Source organism: Podarcis liolepis, assembly GCF_965112155.1.
Source record: "Podarcis liolepis genome assembly, chromosome: 7".
NCBI lineage: Eukaryota > Metazoa > Chordata > Lepidosauria > Squamata > Lacertidae > Podarcis > Podarcis liolepis.
In genome coordinates, this window is record NC_139561.1 from 52,435,743 (window position 1) to 52,451,141 (window position 15,399).

Consider the following 15,399-nt stretch of genomic DNA (forward strand, 5'->3'; position numbering starts at 1 on the left):
CATTGGTGTGTCTGTGAGTGAAATTGCCTATCCCTTGATAAAAGCACAAGACAGAGCCTGCCTGCAGGCTTATACTGCAATAGGCACAATATTAAAGGAAATGGGCAAGGGAGGCTCCCCCTGCCCCCATAATGCCTAATAATTCAGGAACATCTGGCAAAACTGATGGGCAAGAGATTCAACGGGGTTGGGAGCTCCTATACTCAATACATAATTGTCTTCCAGAACATACTACCACTAAATGTTGTGATGACCACTGGTACAGATGACTTCACAAGAGATTAGACTAATTCACTGAGGTCGGAGAGGTTTATCCACAGCTGTTAATGTTAGCCCTGTTGTGTCTACAGGAATTGGGTTGGAAACTGCCTAAGCCTGTTGAACTTAGGCCCCATTGAAATTAAGGGGACATGTCAGCCATGGCTTAGCTGAAGCCCCACTGAGTTCATTTGGAACTAAGTGAAAGCGAGTTAGTCTGGATCCAATAATAGTTTGCATCATCAGTGCTCATGGTTATAGAGTTTCTCCACTTGAAAGAACTCTTACAACATCAGGTTGAAGTCCTGTTGCATCATCTGTATTTCTGAACTTACACATTTCTGGGACTGGCTGTCCCATTTCCTTGTCTAGATTTTTTATTTTCTTTCAACTCCTGCATGGGGCAGACATTCTGTGATGCAGTGATCTTCTAGACTCTTGAACAAACAGCTCAGCTTCCTTAGTATCTGAACAAGTCATCGGGAAACTATGACTAAGATCAGCAAGAAGAGAGGGGGAGGGAAGATACAATCAATAGGGCAGCTCGCAACAGAATTAATGATAATAATAATAATAAAGCGATAAAACATCTGATGGGAGGACATTCCACAGGGCAGGCACCACTACCAAGAAGGCCAAAGGTAGTCTATAACAATCAGCATAAGCAATTTTTTCTTTTGAAAGATGGAGCTAAAATATTAAACAGGTAAACAGGTATACTTCCAATTTACGCAGGGGTAAGGTTCAAGGCACTGCACATGTAAGAGAAATTGCATATATCTGAAACTCCATTGGCAAATGGTCAGGGATGTTGGGAGTTCCAGTCCAAGAGCATTGGGGGGGCACCATGTTGGCTACCCCAGAGTACAGGATAACTTGGACAATATGTGTATCAAATTCCACCTTTCTGTATGGTTTTAAAACACCTTAACTGCTACATTCCTCCCAGACCTACTGGCTCAGGAAGTTACATAGATATCCCACTTGTGGACATGGCTATGTAATTAACTGGAGTTTCTTGGGCTTTATGGTGGAATAGACATGGACATTTGTAGCCACTTTAAATGTGATGGGTATGATTTGGATCTCTTAATTCAATATTGAATTTCTGGAGACCTTGGTTTTTCCAGGAATGTCTTTGTCTCTATTCAGCTCTTCTTGAAAACCAGTGTGGTCACAGGAGCCATTAGGGCATGGGCTGGGGGACCCTTTTCAGCCTGAGGGCCCTCAGGAGCAACCTTCCAGGGGCCACATGCCAAGGGTGGCTGGCACCAGGGACAAAAGTGGGCAGAGTAATGCATGTGTACACTAGCTACTTTCCAGCCATGCAAAAGCCAGGGGTTTCTATGTAAGCACACCTCTCCATTCAGCAAAGCATAACAGCTAGGCAAAAGCACTTGAGGAGGATGCCCTATGGAGAGCAGGGCCTGGGAAGTTACAGAGGTGTGTCCTGGGAAACAGCATAGCTTGGGAAGAGTCCCGGAGGCTAAATAGAGAGAGAGAGGCCTGGCCTGAGATTCCCTGTCTTAGTGATACAGCATTGGATTTGGATTGGGGAGACCATGAAATTCTCTGGACGGTATTGGGCAAGTTGTCATGCTTTACACCTAACCCAATAGTGTTTTTCTTTTTTTAAAAAAAGGTGTTTAATATTTAAAAAATATTTTAAAATACAGTAATTTTTTTAAAATATACAAGGCCTTTTACAATGTCTTCCTCTTTTAATCCTTGCAGCTCTTCTTGTTCTGTATTTATACATTTGTTGTTAACCAAATTTTAAATATTGTTTTATTTCTTGTTGTGCTCCATGCTTAGGACTTTTGTTTCAGGGCAGGCTATAAATACTGCAAATTAATAAATGGAAGACTGAGAAGAGACAGATAGAACAAGATTTGTAGACTGGCAGAGAGATATAATTACAGGTGGCAACCATTTTGTGCACATCCAATTAACACATGGGTCCTTTTGGATCCGGATGAGGGCAAAATGGGGGTGGGATGTAATGGGTTGGGGTGGGCTTAGGCGTGCTCCACTGACATGCACATGAGCCTGGAACAGAAGCCGCCCACAAAATGGTCACCTCTTGTATATATAAGTCTTTTTTTTTTTGCTTCCCCCGGCAGCCATCTTGTGCTGGCACCCAGAGAACTTCAATCAGGAAAGGAGTATTAGTACCTCATTTTTTACCAAAAAAGAGAGCACTGAATCTCTCTCTCTCTCTCTCTCTCTCTCTCTCTCTCTCTCTCTCTCTCTCTCTGTGTGTGTGTGTGTGTGTGTGTGATTGCAAGATAGATAGATAGATAGATAGATAGATAGATAGATAGATAGATAGATAGATAACATAAATAAATAAATGTGGGTACCGGATGGAGTTAGAGGCAGGTCATTGATCTGGAAAGGTTGAAATCACTACTGTGGAGGACTCGTTCATATCAGATATCCTGTTTCTTCATTTCTTTTAACTTTCCATGGAAACAACTGGACAGAATTTCTGTGTCTATTCTGTTGCTACTTCCTGGAATAATTCTAAGGAAAAAGAGGCTGGCTGTTCCACTTGGGTATCAAGCACATCACACAGATTCCAAGTCTATGATTTACACAATCTTTTGGCATTGCGGTTGTCATGAGCCAAAGACATCCCTTGGCCTCAAAGCAACAAAGATTTATATGTCAACAATTTATAAATCTTTCTGAAACTGAAAGAAATGCAAGTGTTTCTTTTAAAAAACAAACACACACAGTTAACTAAACATGTGGAAAATACGTTAGCTTATTAAAAAGGAAGGAGACCATTTCTCAGTGGTTAAAGTGCATACTTAACATGCTGTGTGTGAGTGAGAGAGAGAGATTGAGACTTGGGCAAGACCACCTAGTAAGCTTCATAGCTGAGATATGAACCTAGAATTCAGTTGCAGGTTGACAGCCTGCTCATCATAGCACACTAGCTGTCAGTTAATATTGTGAGTGGGAAACTCCCTTAAAAATTTACCCTGTCTTTTGCTCTCCTTCATTGGAAGTCTTCAAGCAGAAGCTGGATAAGCCCATTTCTTAGGAGTGTTCTGCATTTTCTGCGTGTAGCAAATGATCTGGAAACTCCCTTCTACCTCTTTCATTCTATTATCTTTTGTAGTTTCTTAGCCCTGCAGAATTTTTGTTGCTCAGTAGATACGTTTTGGTGCGGGGCATCTCAAAAGCTCATACAGTACAGTGGCTTCTTCATTGGCTGCATCTACTTAAGGAAAGCACACACGCACTAACTGCTTACTGCCTGGATTACTTGTTTATGAAAGCACAGTGATTCATGCTGATTGGCATTGTCATTCCTAGGCATCAGAACTAGTTTGTGCTTGATTCAGATCCACAGGTTTTCCTTTAGCTCGAACTGTTTCTGGTACAGGATCCATCTTGAGCACTGCTCAACAAGTACATAGGAGTGGGAGAGTGGTTTGAATCACTACTCATGTCCTTTATTGAAGGGTTGTGTTTGTGCATCAAAGGTGGCTTTGTTCTTGAATCTGAGAGGTCTGTAGATGCACTGAAATTAAGTTAGACATGTCTATTAAGTTTAGTGGGTCTACACTTGAGTAGGACTAGTATGAGATTCAACCCATAGGTTTATTATGGGTTTGCTAAATTCTTAGGGTTTGTTTGGGAGAACTAAATGATGAGTCCAAACCATAGTTTAGCTCAGTGTAGTGCAGCAGCAAAATGATAGGGGAGCAGTAAAGTGTCTGCAATAAGTAAGTAAGTAAGTAAGTAAGCAAGCAAGCAAACAAATAAAACAACCTGCCATGTCACCTCACAGTTGAAGCCTATAAGAAAACTCCAGTCCTTTGACAATTCCCTGTGTTTTTCATCATGGTCTCTATGGGACCCCATGAAAATGCATCAGAGATGGCAGTTTAAGCCAGCTACACTGAAGTATATATCTCCATTGTTTCCTAAATACTGCAAATGCAAATCACTTCTCATCTTGAGCATTCTATATGGACTTTGCAGTCTTGGGACCAACTTGTTCATCAAACTCCTGGCAGCCTAAATTGCTTTTTAAAGTTTGAGAGAGTGGGTATCATTCGAGGCACTCATTAGACGAAAGGGAAAACGCTCCCCCTCCCAGAAATGTTCCACTGGTATTTATTGCCTCCTGGTGCTCTTATGTTTTTAGATAACATCTCCTGAGCAAAGCAGACCCTAAGCATGCTGCTTTTATATTCTTCAGTGTTTGTAATGTTGCAACCATTGATCACCAAAGGATCTTGGGTCTCTGGCTTCCTGTGAGAACGAGATAATTGCTCTCTAGCAGGTTGTATATGACGTTGGTTATCAGGAGAAACCCCTGGGACTTCAATCGCAAGAGTGGAATGATATTGTGGGTAAATGAATAAACAGAAGGTTATCCAGCTTCCTGCAAAACAGTTGCCTTTGTTTGAAGGAAGTGAGGAAAATAAGGTGCCTTTCTTTCCCCCCCTTTTTTCCCATACACTGTGTGCAAATACGGAAATTATAACACAAAAAAATATTATTTAGGAAATACCACTTAAGAGGTTCTCAAGCCAGGAAGAAATTATGTGATTGCAGAAAAACAAAAAACCACCCCCAAAATAAAAACTACCATAGCCTCTCAAAAGTAAAAATATGATACTGTGTTGTGTGTCTTTAAATATCAGTGGTATTTCAGCAGGGATTTTCTATCCGTGCCATAACAACATAGCACAGCCTGGTGCCCTTCGGATTTTTACACTACAGTTCCCAGTTGACTAGGCTATAATTTTTCATTCTGGTATGCTAGCTTACTGTTTCATTAAGCAGTGACCTCTCCCACCTGTTGCACAGTCCATCTCGCACACTTCAAGATCCTATCACCTTATCCTGCTGTAGGATTTCTGCCTGGAGTTAGAATGGTGTCCAACACTATAGATTTTGGTTGGCGAGTTTCTCACAGGATAGGTATGTCTAGCTGGTACTGACTATGGTTGGTGGGGAAAGTATTTGCACTTTTTACCAAGGCTAATGTGGAGAGTGTATTGGGGTGGAATTAACCTTGGTGGGGAATGGGACCCTGTGGGCACCACGGAAGGCCTCTGAGGGCACATGGGCATCCATGGGCACTGTGATGGCAACTGTATGTATACATTGGAGGAATTCGGAAGGTATCTGTGCATTTCTTACCACTTTCCTGCGCCAAGCCTTGCTTGCACAGCAAGGTCCTACTTTTAAGGTTTAACTGTAACCTGCATTTTATTCTTAACAATTGTGACTCACACCTGCTTGCAAAGATGTCATGGAGACCCCCTGCAGGGAGTGGAGGCTTGCACTGATGCAGAAGGGGCTGCAGCTTGCACCCGGGCTGCCTTGGCTTCCCTATATAAATCGTGAAGCTGCCTGCCACATGTGCAAATGCCGATCTCTGCCAAGTGGGTGGGATTCATCTTCAGAGGCCTAAGACTTGCTGACAACTTTAATGTTTGGCTATCTGGTGTGTGTTTGATCCTGCTGCTTTGTAACGGTGGAACAAAAACAGGAGGGAAGAGATCCAGTGCGACATGCACAGGACACCTTCCACCACTTACTTGCTAATCCCAAATAAACATCAAAGGATTCCCCCACTCCCTTTGAGATTCAAGATTTGGTTGTGAGTCTTGGGGCATTTTAAATATTGCTAAGATTCATACGCATAATAAATCAGTGATTTCTTAGCACTGACACATAGTCCTTCCTGTTCTTTTCATACCCTGCTTTTAAATGAAGACAAGCTGTGTTGCTTCACCAGTGCTACCCCTACCTAAACTTAGCATGTACGTATGTCTGTGTTTGTTGCTTAGTTAGCACAGATGGGGGTATCTTTGTTCATTCCCTCCCCCAACAAGTATAAAATAGTAGAATACTTCATAAACCTTTTCTTATGTTTCTCTTTCACATTGATTTGGGCAAATGGTGTCTTTCAAAGAACTATATTTTTAATGACTAAACCCTTATTGGGAACAACAACTTCTTCTTCTTCTTCTTCTTCTTCTTCTTCTTCTTCTTCTTCTTCTTCTTCTTGATGTGCTAAGCTAAATCTCTTTTATCTCATTTGTTTTTCCTGCAGCCAACCGGGTACATGGAAAACTCAATTTCCTACAGCTCAATTGAAGATGTTCAGCTGCTCTCTTGGGAGAATGCCCCTAAGTATTGTTTACAGCTCACGATCCCTGGAGGCACAGTCTTGTTGCAGGTACAGTAACCGCAAAAAAAACAAAACAAAAACAACCCCTGCTCCTTGCTTTCCAGTGCTGAATTCAATTTCTCTGTTTGGTGAATACGAGGTTGAACTGATGATCATTGCCTGTGATTGGCTTTTGTTATTTACTAACAGATTTGTGCCAAGATGAGAAAGCTTTTTGACCCTTTGGGGAAGATTTTGGTTGCCCTGAGATAATAGTACCAAGTAAACATCTATCTGTGGCTGGTGGAGAAAGAGTTTGCCATTAAACAGAGATGATTTCGACCATTCAATTTGAATTCCTAAATTGATGAAGAGGGTAGTGTGAAGGTGAACAGAGTTGGGACATGCACCCCATCCCTTACAAAGCACATATCCATATATTCATATACATCTCTACATCTGTTTCATACACAGGACACACACCCATTCGTCGTCGTCCCCCACACTCTAGTCGCTCTCTCTTGCACTCAAGCACACATACACCTATTCATTCACACAGACCTTTGCTTTTCCTGCCCAGCTGCAGACTCCAAGAAGACTCACACCACTGCATGTGCAGCAGTTACCCTTGCAGAAATCCTTCCATTGGACTCTCTGGAATTTTTTTCCCCAGGCCTCATTGCTGAGCATGGGCAGGGACAGGTGGGGAAGCTGTGGGCCAGGTGGGGATGCCCTCCTGCCAGTAACTGGTCCACAGACCACAGGATGAAGCTTTCTCTACTTGGCATAATTTCAGCCATCAAAATGAATATTGTTTTTATTACAGTCAATCCTGATTGATTAGCTGCTGTAAGAATGGAAAAAAAAGATATCTCTAAATTTGTCTGGCAGGAGGGAAAGCTGTGAATTAAACATAAAATTTTGATATATACAAAAGAAAGAGGAAGTTTTGCCCTGCCCGACTGCAATTATGTTATGAGGCATCCTGTTTGTGTTGGTTAAGGGAATGGATTGTGTTGGAAAATGCACACATTTTAGATTTGGAAGGTCATGATTTAAAATTTGACTGGCATGCATGTCTTTGGTATGGGAAAGCTAAAATTTATAAAAGTTTTATAAACCATGTCATTAGAAGAAATTTGTATTGAGTCTGCGAGAAATATAACACTTTGTTAGAAAGAAAAACACCGTTATGGTTATCCCTGATTGAAGCAATTACAGTTAAGAGAATCAACATGGATAGACAATGGGCCACATATAGAGACTTGTTGGACACAGGGAGTGAACCCAAATTGAAACCAATAGAAGATTTAAGGAGCCAAGTTACAGATTGGTTACAATACCACCAGTTACACAATATGTTTAAATTGGATAAGAAATATGGATTTTTGGACCAAAGCTCACAATTTGAAATAGAGTTAATACAGAATAAGGATAAATCAGTGTCTAAAATGTATAAATTACTACTGGAATGGGAAGCAAAAGATGAGCTGGTTAAAGCCTCAGTGACACACTGGGCAATGGATATAGGGCACAACATAGACCTAAATTTTAGGAGAAACTTTGGAAGAATGATTTGAAATTTACTGCATTCTATATTTTGAAAAAGAACTATATGAAAATGATTCATAGATGGTATCTAACACCAAGTAGATTGGTTAAGAGGTATAAAGCAGAATCAGATCTGTGTTGGAAATGTAATGAAAGGGAGGGAACTTCTTTCATATGTGGTGGGCATGCAAAAAGTTTAAAGAATATTGGGAAATTATTTACAATGAAATGAAAAAATATTTAAAACAACTTTCCCAAAAAGGCTGGAGGCATTTTTGTTAGGGATAGTACAGTCGGAAGTTCCCAGGTATCAGAGAAACCTCTCTACGTATGCAACAATGGCAGCTCGTGTTCTGTTAGCCCAAAAATGGAAAGTGAGAGTGGTCTTAAATTGATAGAATATACGGAACTAGCAGGTTTAGTGAATAATTAAGAGAACAAGAAGAATATACATTTAAAGAGGAATGAAAATCTTTGCTGATATTTTCCATATAAATGGAAGTGTACACATCTGAAAACGCTGGTAGCATTAAGATAAGGTTGCCAGATTTTTTTCAATGAATCCGGGGACACTTTCCAACTTCAATGGATTTTGTATGGGGACTGATTTGTAAATCCGGAGACTGTCCCCAGGAAATGGGGATGTCTGGTAACCTTACATTAAGATAAATTCAACAGTTTAACTAATAAGATGTAAAATTGGAGAGCTGACAAAATGGACATAGCAGAATATGCAGGAATAATAGTTAAATAAATGAACCAGGGAAGGGGAACAAGTGAAGTCATGGATTATATGGTATTATGTAAATGTTTATTTCGAGATGTTAAAATGAAAACTTAATAATTTTTTTAAAAAAAGTAACTGGTCCACAGACCAGAGGTTCCACCCACCCTGATTTAGCAGGTCAGGGAAAAGATTAGGATGGGACCTTCTCCTTGACATGTTCAGTGTCAAGGGAATGCCAGGGAAATGTAACACTCCTACCCTCAAAATTGTTCTCATCCCACACAGACAGTCTAAATATCTCCACCCCTAAACATGTCAAATGCTATTACCAAATGTTATCTATTATTAGTTAATCCTGCATACCATTCATCAAATATTGTCAAGGATCATATACTTGGTGTTCTGAACTATCTTCTGGGGATGCCGAATAAGCATCTTAGGGGCCGGCAAACTTTGTCAGCAGGGGGCCAGTCCACTGTCCCTCAGATCTTGTGTGGGGCTGGATTATATTTTGAAAAGTCAAAAAAAAGAAGAACGAATTCCTATGCACACCGCACAATGTATTTGTAGTGCACAAAAAAACAGGAAAAACAATACAATAATTAAAATAAAGAATGATTTTAATCAATATAAACTTTTAAGCAAGGACACATGTAAAAACACCAGGCAGGCCCCACATATAACGCAGAGATGCATTTTAAATTTTAGAAGGTAAGCCATCTCCCCCACGACTCTCCCCTCCCTTCTCCACAGCACCGGACGACCCCTGGTGACTACTTACCTGTGTCTGTTGCGAGCGGTAGGGGCAGGTAGTGGTAGCGATGAGTGGCGCAAAAAGGGCTGGATCTGAAGAGGCACTGCTTAAAATGGCGCTCAGCCAACTGTGGCTCAACAAGGCCCAGCCCCCTTCCTCCTCTAGGCAGGGTGTAGAGAAGCCGGGAGGAGGGAGGGAGGCGGCGGCACCGCAGTGTGTGTGTGGGGGGGGGGAATGCTGCAGCCCGATGCGAATCAGATTCACGTGAATCCACACAGTGATTCCCGGACTGTCTGTGGGCCGGATCCAGAAGGCAATTGGGCCTGATCCGGCCCGCGGACCTTAGTTTGCCGACCCCTGCTTATGAAGAACAGTCACTGGAAATTGAAGGAGGGGAGACTTTTCTTGTGCTCGGGTCCTGCTTGTGAGTTTACCCCATAGCCATCTGATTGGCTACTGTGAGAAGATGATGCTGGATTAGGTGGGCCACTGGCCTGATCCTGCAGAGCTCTTAAGTTCTTAACATTTCATTCAATACCATTCACATATCAATTCTAGTCAAGAACTAAAATTCCAGATCTGCTCCAAGTTATTTCCAGAATAACTTCGAAATAACTTTTAAAAAATGATTCTATAATGATTTCACACTTTAAAAAAAAATCCTTATCCTTCTGCATTCTCATTTTTTCCCCTAGTTTGATTTTTTTTAAGGGGAGTTGTTGGGATAAGGAGGGGACTGTTTATGGTGAAAAACGATAAAACAACCTTTAATTCAAAGCCTCTGGCCAAGTATAAAGGGAGTTTGGCAGGCCTGGTAGATTTTTATCTGCTGCGGACGGCCGTGTTTTGTTGCTGTTGTTCTGAAAGCAAATTAATAGCAGCCGTGAGAAATGGGCATCAGAAAAGGAATGATTTGCTCAGATGTTTTCCTCTTGGGGACCTGAGGTCATAATATTGTTTCATCAGCACCGATAATGGAACTGAATGGATTCTGGGCTGCCATGAATGTTTATGTTGGACTCCTCTAGCAGAGGCTGAATGGGGCTCCCATACAGAATAGCTGGCGTCGCAGCGCAGACACAATTGCTCCCGTATGTTTTCACTCAGAGCTGTTGCGTCTGGATCCGCGATGCGTGACCGTCTGCGGATGCAGCTAAAAGAATGGGTTTTCCCTTTGCAAGTGGGTTCTGTTGGATAGAATCCCGGTGCTCGACAAGCCAGGAGTAGAACACTAAAATAGAAGCCAATTACTTGGGGAATTCAGATGGAAAAGCTATATTTAAGCCATGACACATTGAAGAAGGTAATTAGGCAAAGGTATGTTAGACAAGGAACGCAACAGCTTCTCTTTCTCTGTGGCAAAATGGAAAGTAAGGGTGAGACTCTGGACGTCAAGTCAGAATTCTGTGTTCCTCTACACATCACAGTGTGTGTGCACTATGGATCTCAAGAACCGAGAGCCTCAGGCCCTCCAGGTCTTTCTTTCTGGCCTTTGAGGTACAATTTTCATGCCTTGCTCTTGGCACTGTTACCTCTGGCTCTCCTCACCATTGTCATGTCAACTGCAGAAGGTTGCTGGGAAGGGAATGAGGCCCTTGGGGTGGAAGAGGTTCACCCCTGAGATAGAGAAAGAGAAGCTTTGGGTTGAAGCCAACTGATTTCTACTCAAAATAGACCCATTAAAATCAATGGGCCTAAGTTAGTTGTGTCCATGTGGCCTGATTAACACATAGTGGTGTTAAAACACTTGGGAGGTCAAATTTTTAAGAAATCAATTTGTATTTAAAGATGTGGTAACACAATACAAACATGAGACTTTAGATTCAGGGACTAAACTATTGCAGTGTTGTTTTTTTAAAAAGTGACAAAATCTTTTTTTGAGGAAGAAGCATAGCTCAATGGTAGAGCATCTTCTTAGCATGCAAACGTTCCCAGGTTCAGTCCTCAGCATCTCCAGGTAGGGCTGGGAAGATGACTCCTGCCTGAAACCCTGCTAAGTCACTGCTAGTCAGTGCAGGTATTAATGACCTAGATCAGGCATAGGCAACCTCGGCCCGCCAGATGTTTTGGAACTACAACTCCCATAATCTCTAGCTAACAGGACTAGTGGTCAGGGATGATGGGAATTGTAGTCCCAAAACATCTGGCGGGCCGAGGTTGCCTATGCCTGACCTAGATGAACCAATAGTCTGGCATGAATTTGGTTTGCTATTGTAGCTTAGGCACAAGTGTAGGTATAAAATGATCTCAGGAACATTAACCTCAGAGGCTTGGTGTTGTTCCTTCTCCACATTGTGTTACTGGTTCTCTGTTGATCAGAGAGGGCCTCAGTTCTCTTTGATCACCTCCTCCCTTTTCCCTTCAGATGCAAGTTTCTAGTCATATCTACTTCTTGCCTCCTTACCTTGCTCACGGGTAAGACTTTGTCCCCAGTAGTCTATTACGACTGAGAACTGGGCCCTCTAGCTCAAGGTAAGAGCTTAAGAAGAGTTTGGCTGCTGGATCACTAAAGGCCCATCTTGTCCCATATCCTGTTCTCAGAGTAGCCAATCAGATGCCTGTTGCATAAGCTCCCAAACAGGACCTGAGTGCAACAGAACTCAATCTTCCCTCTTCTTCAGCCATTCCTGTCATAACACCCTCCCCATATACAGTGGTACCTTGGGGTACGTACGCTTCAGGTTACAGACGCTTCAGGTTACAGATTCCGCTAATCCAAAAATAGTACCTCGGGTTAAGAACTTTGCTTCAGGATGAGAACAGAAATCGTGCAGCAGCAGTGCAGCAGCAGCGGGAGGTCCCATTAGCTAAAGTGGTGCTTCAGGTTAAGAACAGTTTCAGGTTAAGAATAGACCTCCAGAATGAATTAAGTTCTTAACCCGAGGTACCACTGTATAAGAGGCCTTGGCAAGGTGGGGGAGCTGCTCCATGGACCCCACAAATGCCACATGACATTCCATTACATAGTGAGTTTACATGCTATTAGGGATGGGTTCTGACTCCCAGGAAGGGTGGTATCTCAATGGTAGAGCATCTGCATGCAGATGGTCTTAAATTCAATCTCCAGCATTTCTAGCTAGGACTGGGAGTGATCCCTTTCTGAAAGCCAGGAAAACCACTGCCGTTTAGAGAACACTGAGCTGGAAAGACCAAAGGAAAGACTAGCTATTATGGCAACTTCCTAGGTTCCTATGGCTATGTAAAATACACCTCTCGCTATCAAATGTACCTTACACAGGGAGGTAGAAACTTGCGGTGAGGAAGTGCCTGTGACATGGAAAATAGTCACACATGTATGGCTATTCTGAGATGAGTGTGCATCCTATTTGCAGTATAGGCCTAAATACATCCGACTTACCATTCAGGGTTGTTGTAGATAATATATATGGTTCATTTTGAACACTTGAAAAAGCTGCATAAATGTTAAGGATTTGTTGTTGTTGTTCAACTTACCTTTTTGCTTCAGGGCTGTTTAGGAAGAAAATTGGGCTTAAAGAAACCAAACCTGCAGTTTTTTCCCTTTGGGTGTTTGCTTAAACTGGGTTCTAAATTTGGCTGAGTTATACCCTATGGTGTTGCTATTTTTTTAAAGTCTATTCCTGGTAATCAAGTATACCCAGAAGGAAAAACAAACGGAACAGAAATTCCTGATAAGCATAACAATAGCTGCAGATAATACGCAGCTCATCGGTTTTTGAACAGCATGGCAATTTATTTATTTATTATTTTGTCAAAAGAATCTTCCAGGGTAAATTCAGGGAAAAGGTTTATCTAGATTAGAATACAATTACGTGCATGTACCTTCATCTCTGTGTCCCCTTATTTTAGCTCCTGTTTTCTATTTTAGGTTCTAGTCCTGATATCCACCTTTCAGAATTTCCTTCCTTTGCATAGTAAATATCCTTTACAGTACTAGATTACAAGGGTTGTGCAAAACCTGTTTGTGCACCATGGCTTGCCCAAGCAAACAGGTCAGAGGAGATGCATAGTTTGCTAAATATAGGGGTCTATTTCTTTCTCTTGAAAGCTTGGTTTTTTCCTTTCTGTAGTTTTTCAGGTTTCATAGGCAAAACAGAATAATAATTGCATACAGTTCATGATCAAACATTGCTTTTGGCATTTTTTAAATTGAAGACTTTTGTTTTTTCTCTTAATGTGTTGCTTTGCTACCAACAAACTTAAGGCAGGTCACAAATACAAACCAACAGAATTGGCAAATGTAGGAACTGGCATTTGAAATACTATATTGGTGGGGAAACTGGAGAGGTGGAAACCTAAGATATTGATGATGATGATGATAGAAGAAGAAAATGAATAAATTCATTGCTGCACATCCCTTTGGCATTATTAGGCTGCACAGATTAAACTTGTCCATAATTTAATACAGGAGTAGGAGGGAGGTAGATCTGAATATAACTCAGATTCTTGGATGATTTCAAGTAGAGCAGCGTGGATTTCAGACAATGGCAATAAATTACACTGCTGAAATGAGCTGTGGAGATCAGTCCCCATTGGGACTGATAGGGCAGAAGACAGGGAGACCAACAGTAGGGGAACCAGAGCTAATGACAGGCAGAGTCAGCTAATTCTGGTTTTGTCCCCTTCTTGCTCTCTGCTGAATTCTACAAAGGCAACACAGAAAGAAGAGGAAACTGACAGTCAGTACCACCCATTGGATTGGTTGTAAGTAGAAGGCAGGCATGTGGAGGGCTGGCTGAGAGCAGGGTGAGCTTGGAAGGGCAGTGCCTTATTTTCCCTGGTGGACAAATCTCCAGTGTAAATGAGGAAAGCTTGGGCTAACCTGCAGTGGAATTTTGTGTGTGGAAGGACTGGGAGCTCCATTCTGTTCTGGTACTCAAGACAAATCCCTGTGCTCAGAGTCTTTTAAGCCTAAATGTAGATCCCACAAGCCTGATGTCTGCCCACTTCTAATCTAGTGTGTGGTTGGACAAACAGCCACATTAGTGTTGCTACAGCAAACGTAGCAAATGGGCCACACACCAAAAGAAAGGCAGCTTGTATGCAAAGATGATTCCTAACAGATTTCTCTCCCTCTCCCATCTCTCTTTTAGTTGTTGTTGAAGACTGCGACTGTGTTAAGATAGTTTACGCAAAGGGCGCTGTAGCAAAGATGACTGTGTTCTTTGTAACAATTTATTCCCTGCACAAACCATTCCTCGCAGTCCTCTTGAGTAATACAGATGTCAACAGAGGTTGATGCTGCAGCACGGTGGGAGTGCGGAGTCTAGCAATGCAGCTCATCTGTCAGAGGGCCTGTAGCATGCCGGGCTCTCTTGGTCTGCTTCCCACCAAGTCTGCACAAGCCAGCCCACTTCTTCACAGACTTCTCTGATGTTGCTTGCTACAGTGCTCAGGCCCAGGGATGCATCAGGTTAGCTACAGTACGGCCACACCATCTTATGCAGGGGCTCAGTTCCAAGGGCTCTGTGCATACAGGAAAATGAGTACACACACAAACTGTCCCTGTGTGAGCATCCCTAGCTTTCCAGAGCCTGTGCTCTGTGTGGGCTTTGCCCACCCCCACGTAAGGCAGAGAGCTCTTTCCATACTTGGGAAAACCTGGCACAAAAAGAGCTTTTAAGCTTTCCGTTTTGCTTGCATTTAACTTGCAGGATTTCAACCACAAGGCCTTCAACTGCATACGGTTGAGATCGCGCAAATTAAATGTTTGTAAGATGTGATCATATTTTACCAGTTTCCTTCTCCCTACATCATATTTCAAGCCAGGATACTACCACCATGGGCCTTGCTCTTCCTGATCCTGGAGTCAGCTGTTCCTGGAGAGCTAACATTTCCTGCTGTATCACTCCTAGATCTGTTATGTACTTTCAGTCTGCCTAGCTCAATCCTGGGGGTGCTAAGACTGCTGCCCTGTGCTCCCAGACAGTCTTTTCACCTGCCTCCTCTCTCACACACCAGCGCTCCTGTTCCTCTTTGCCGTGG

The 15,399-nt window shown here is 42.3% G+C and overlaps 1 protein-coding gene across 1 annotated transcript in view; it reads left to right on the forward strand.

Annotated features, from left to right (window-relative positions):
• CMIP (c-Maf inducing protein) overlaps window positions 1-15,399 on the forward strand; it is a 144,787-nt gene that overhangs the window by 77,453 nt on the left and 51,935 nt on the right. The window contains exon 2 of the mRNA XM_083514968.1: window positions 6,347-6,472. Within this exon, the coding sequence (XP_083371094.1) occupies window positions 6,347-6,472 (126 nt within the window). The remainder of the gene's footprint in view (window positions 1-6,346; window positions 6,473-15,399) is intronic.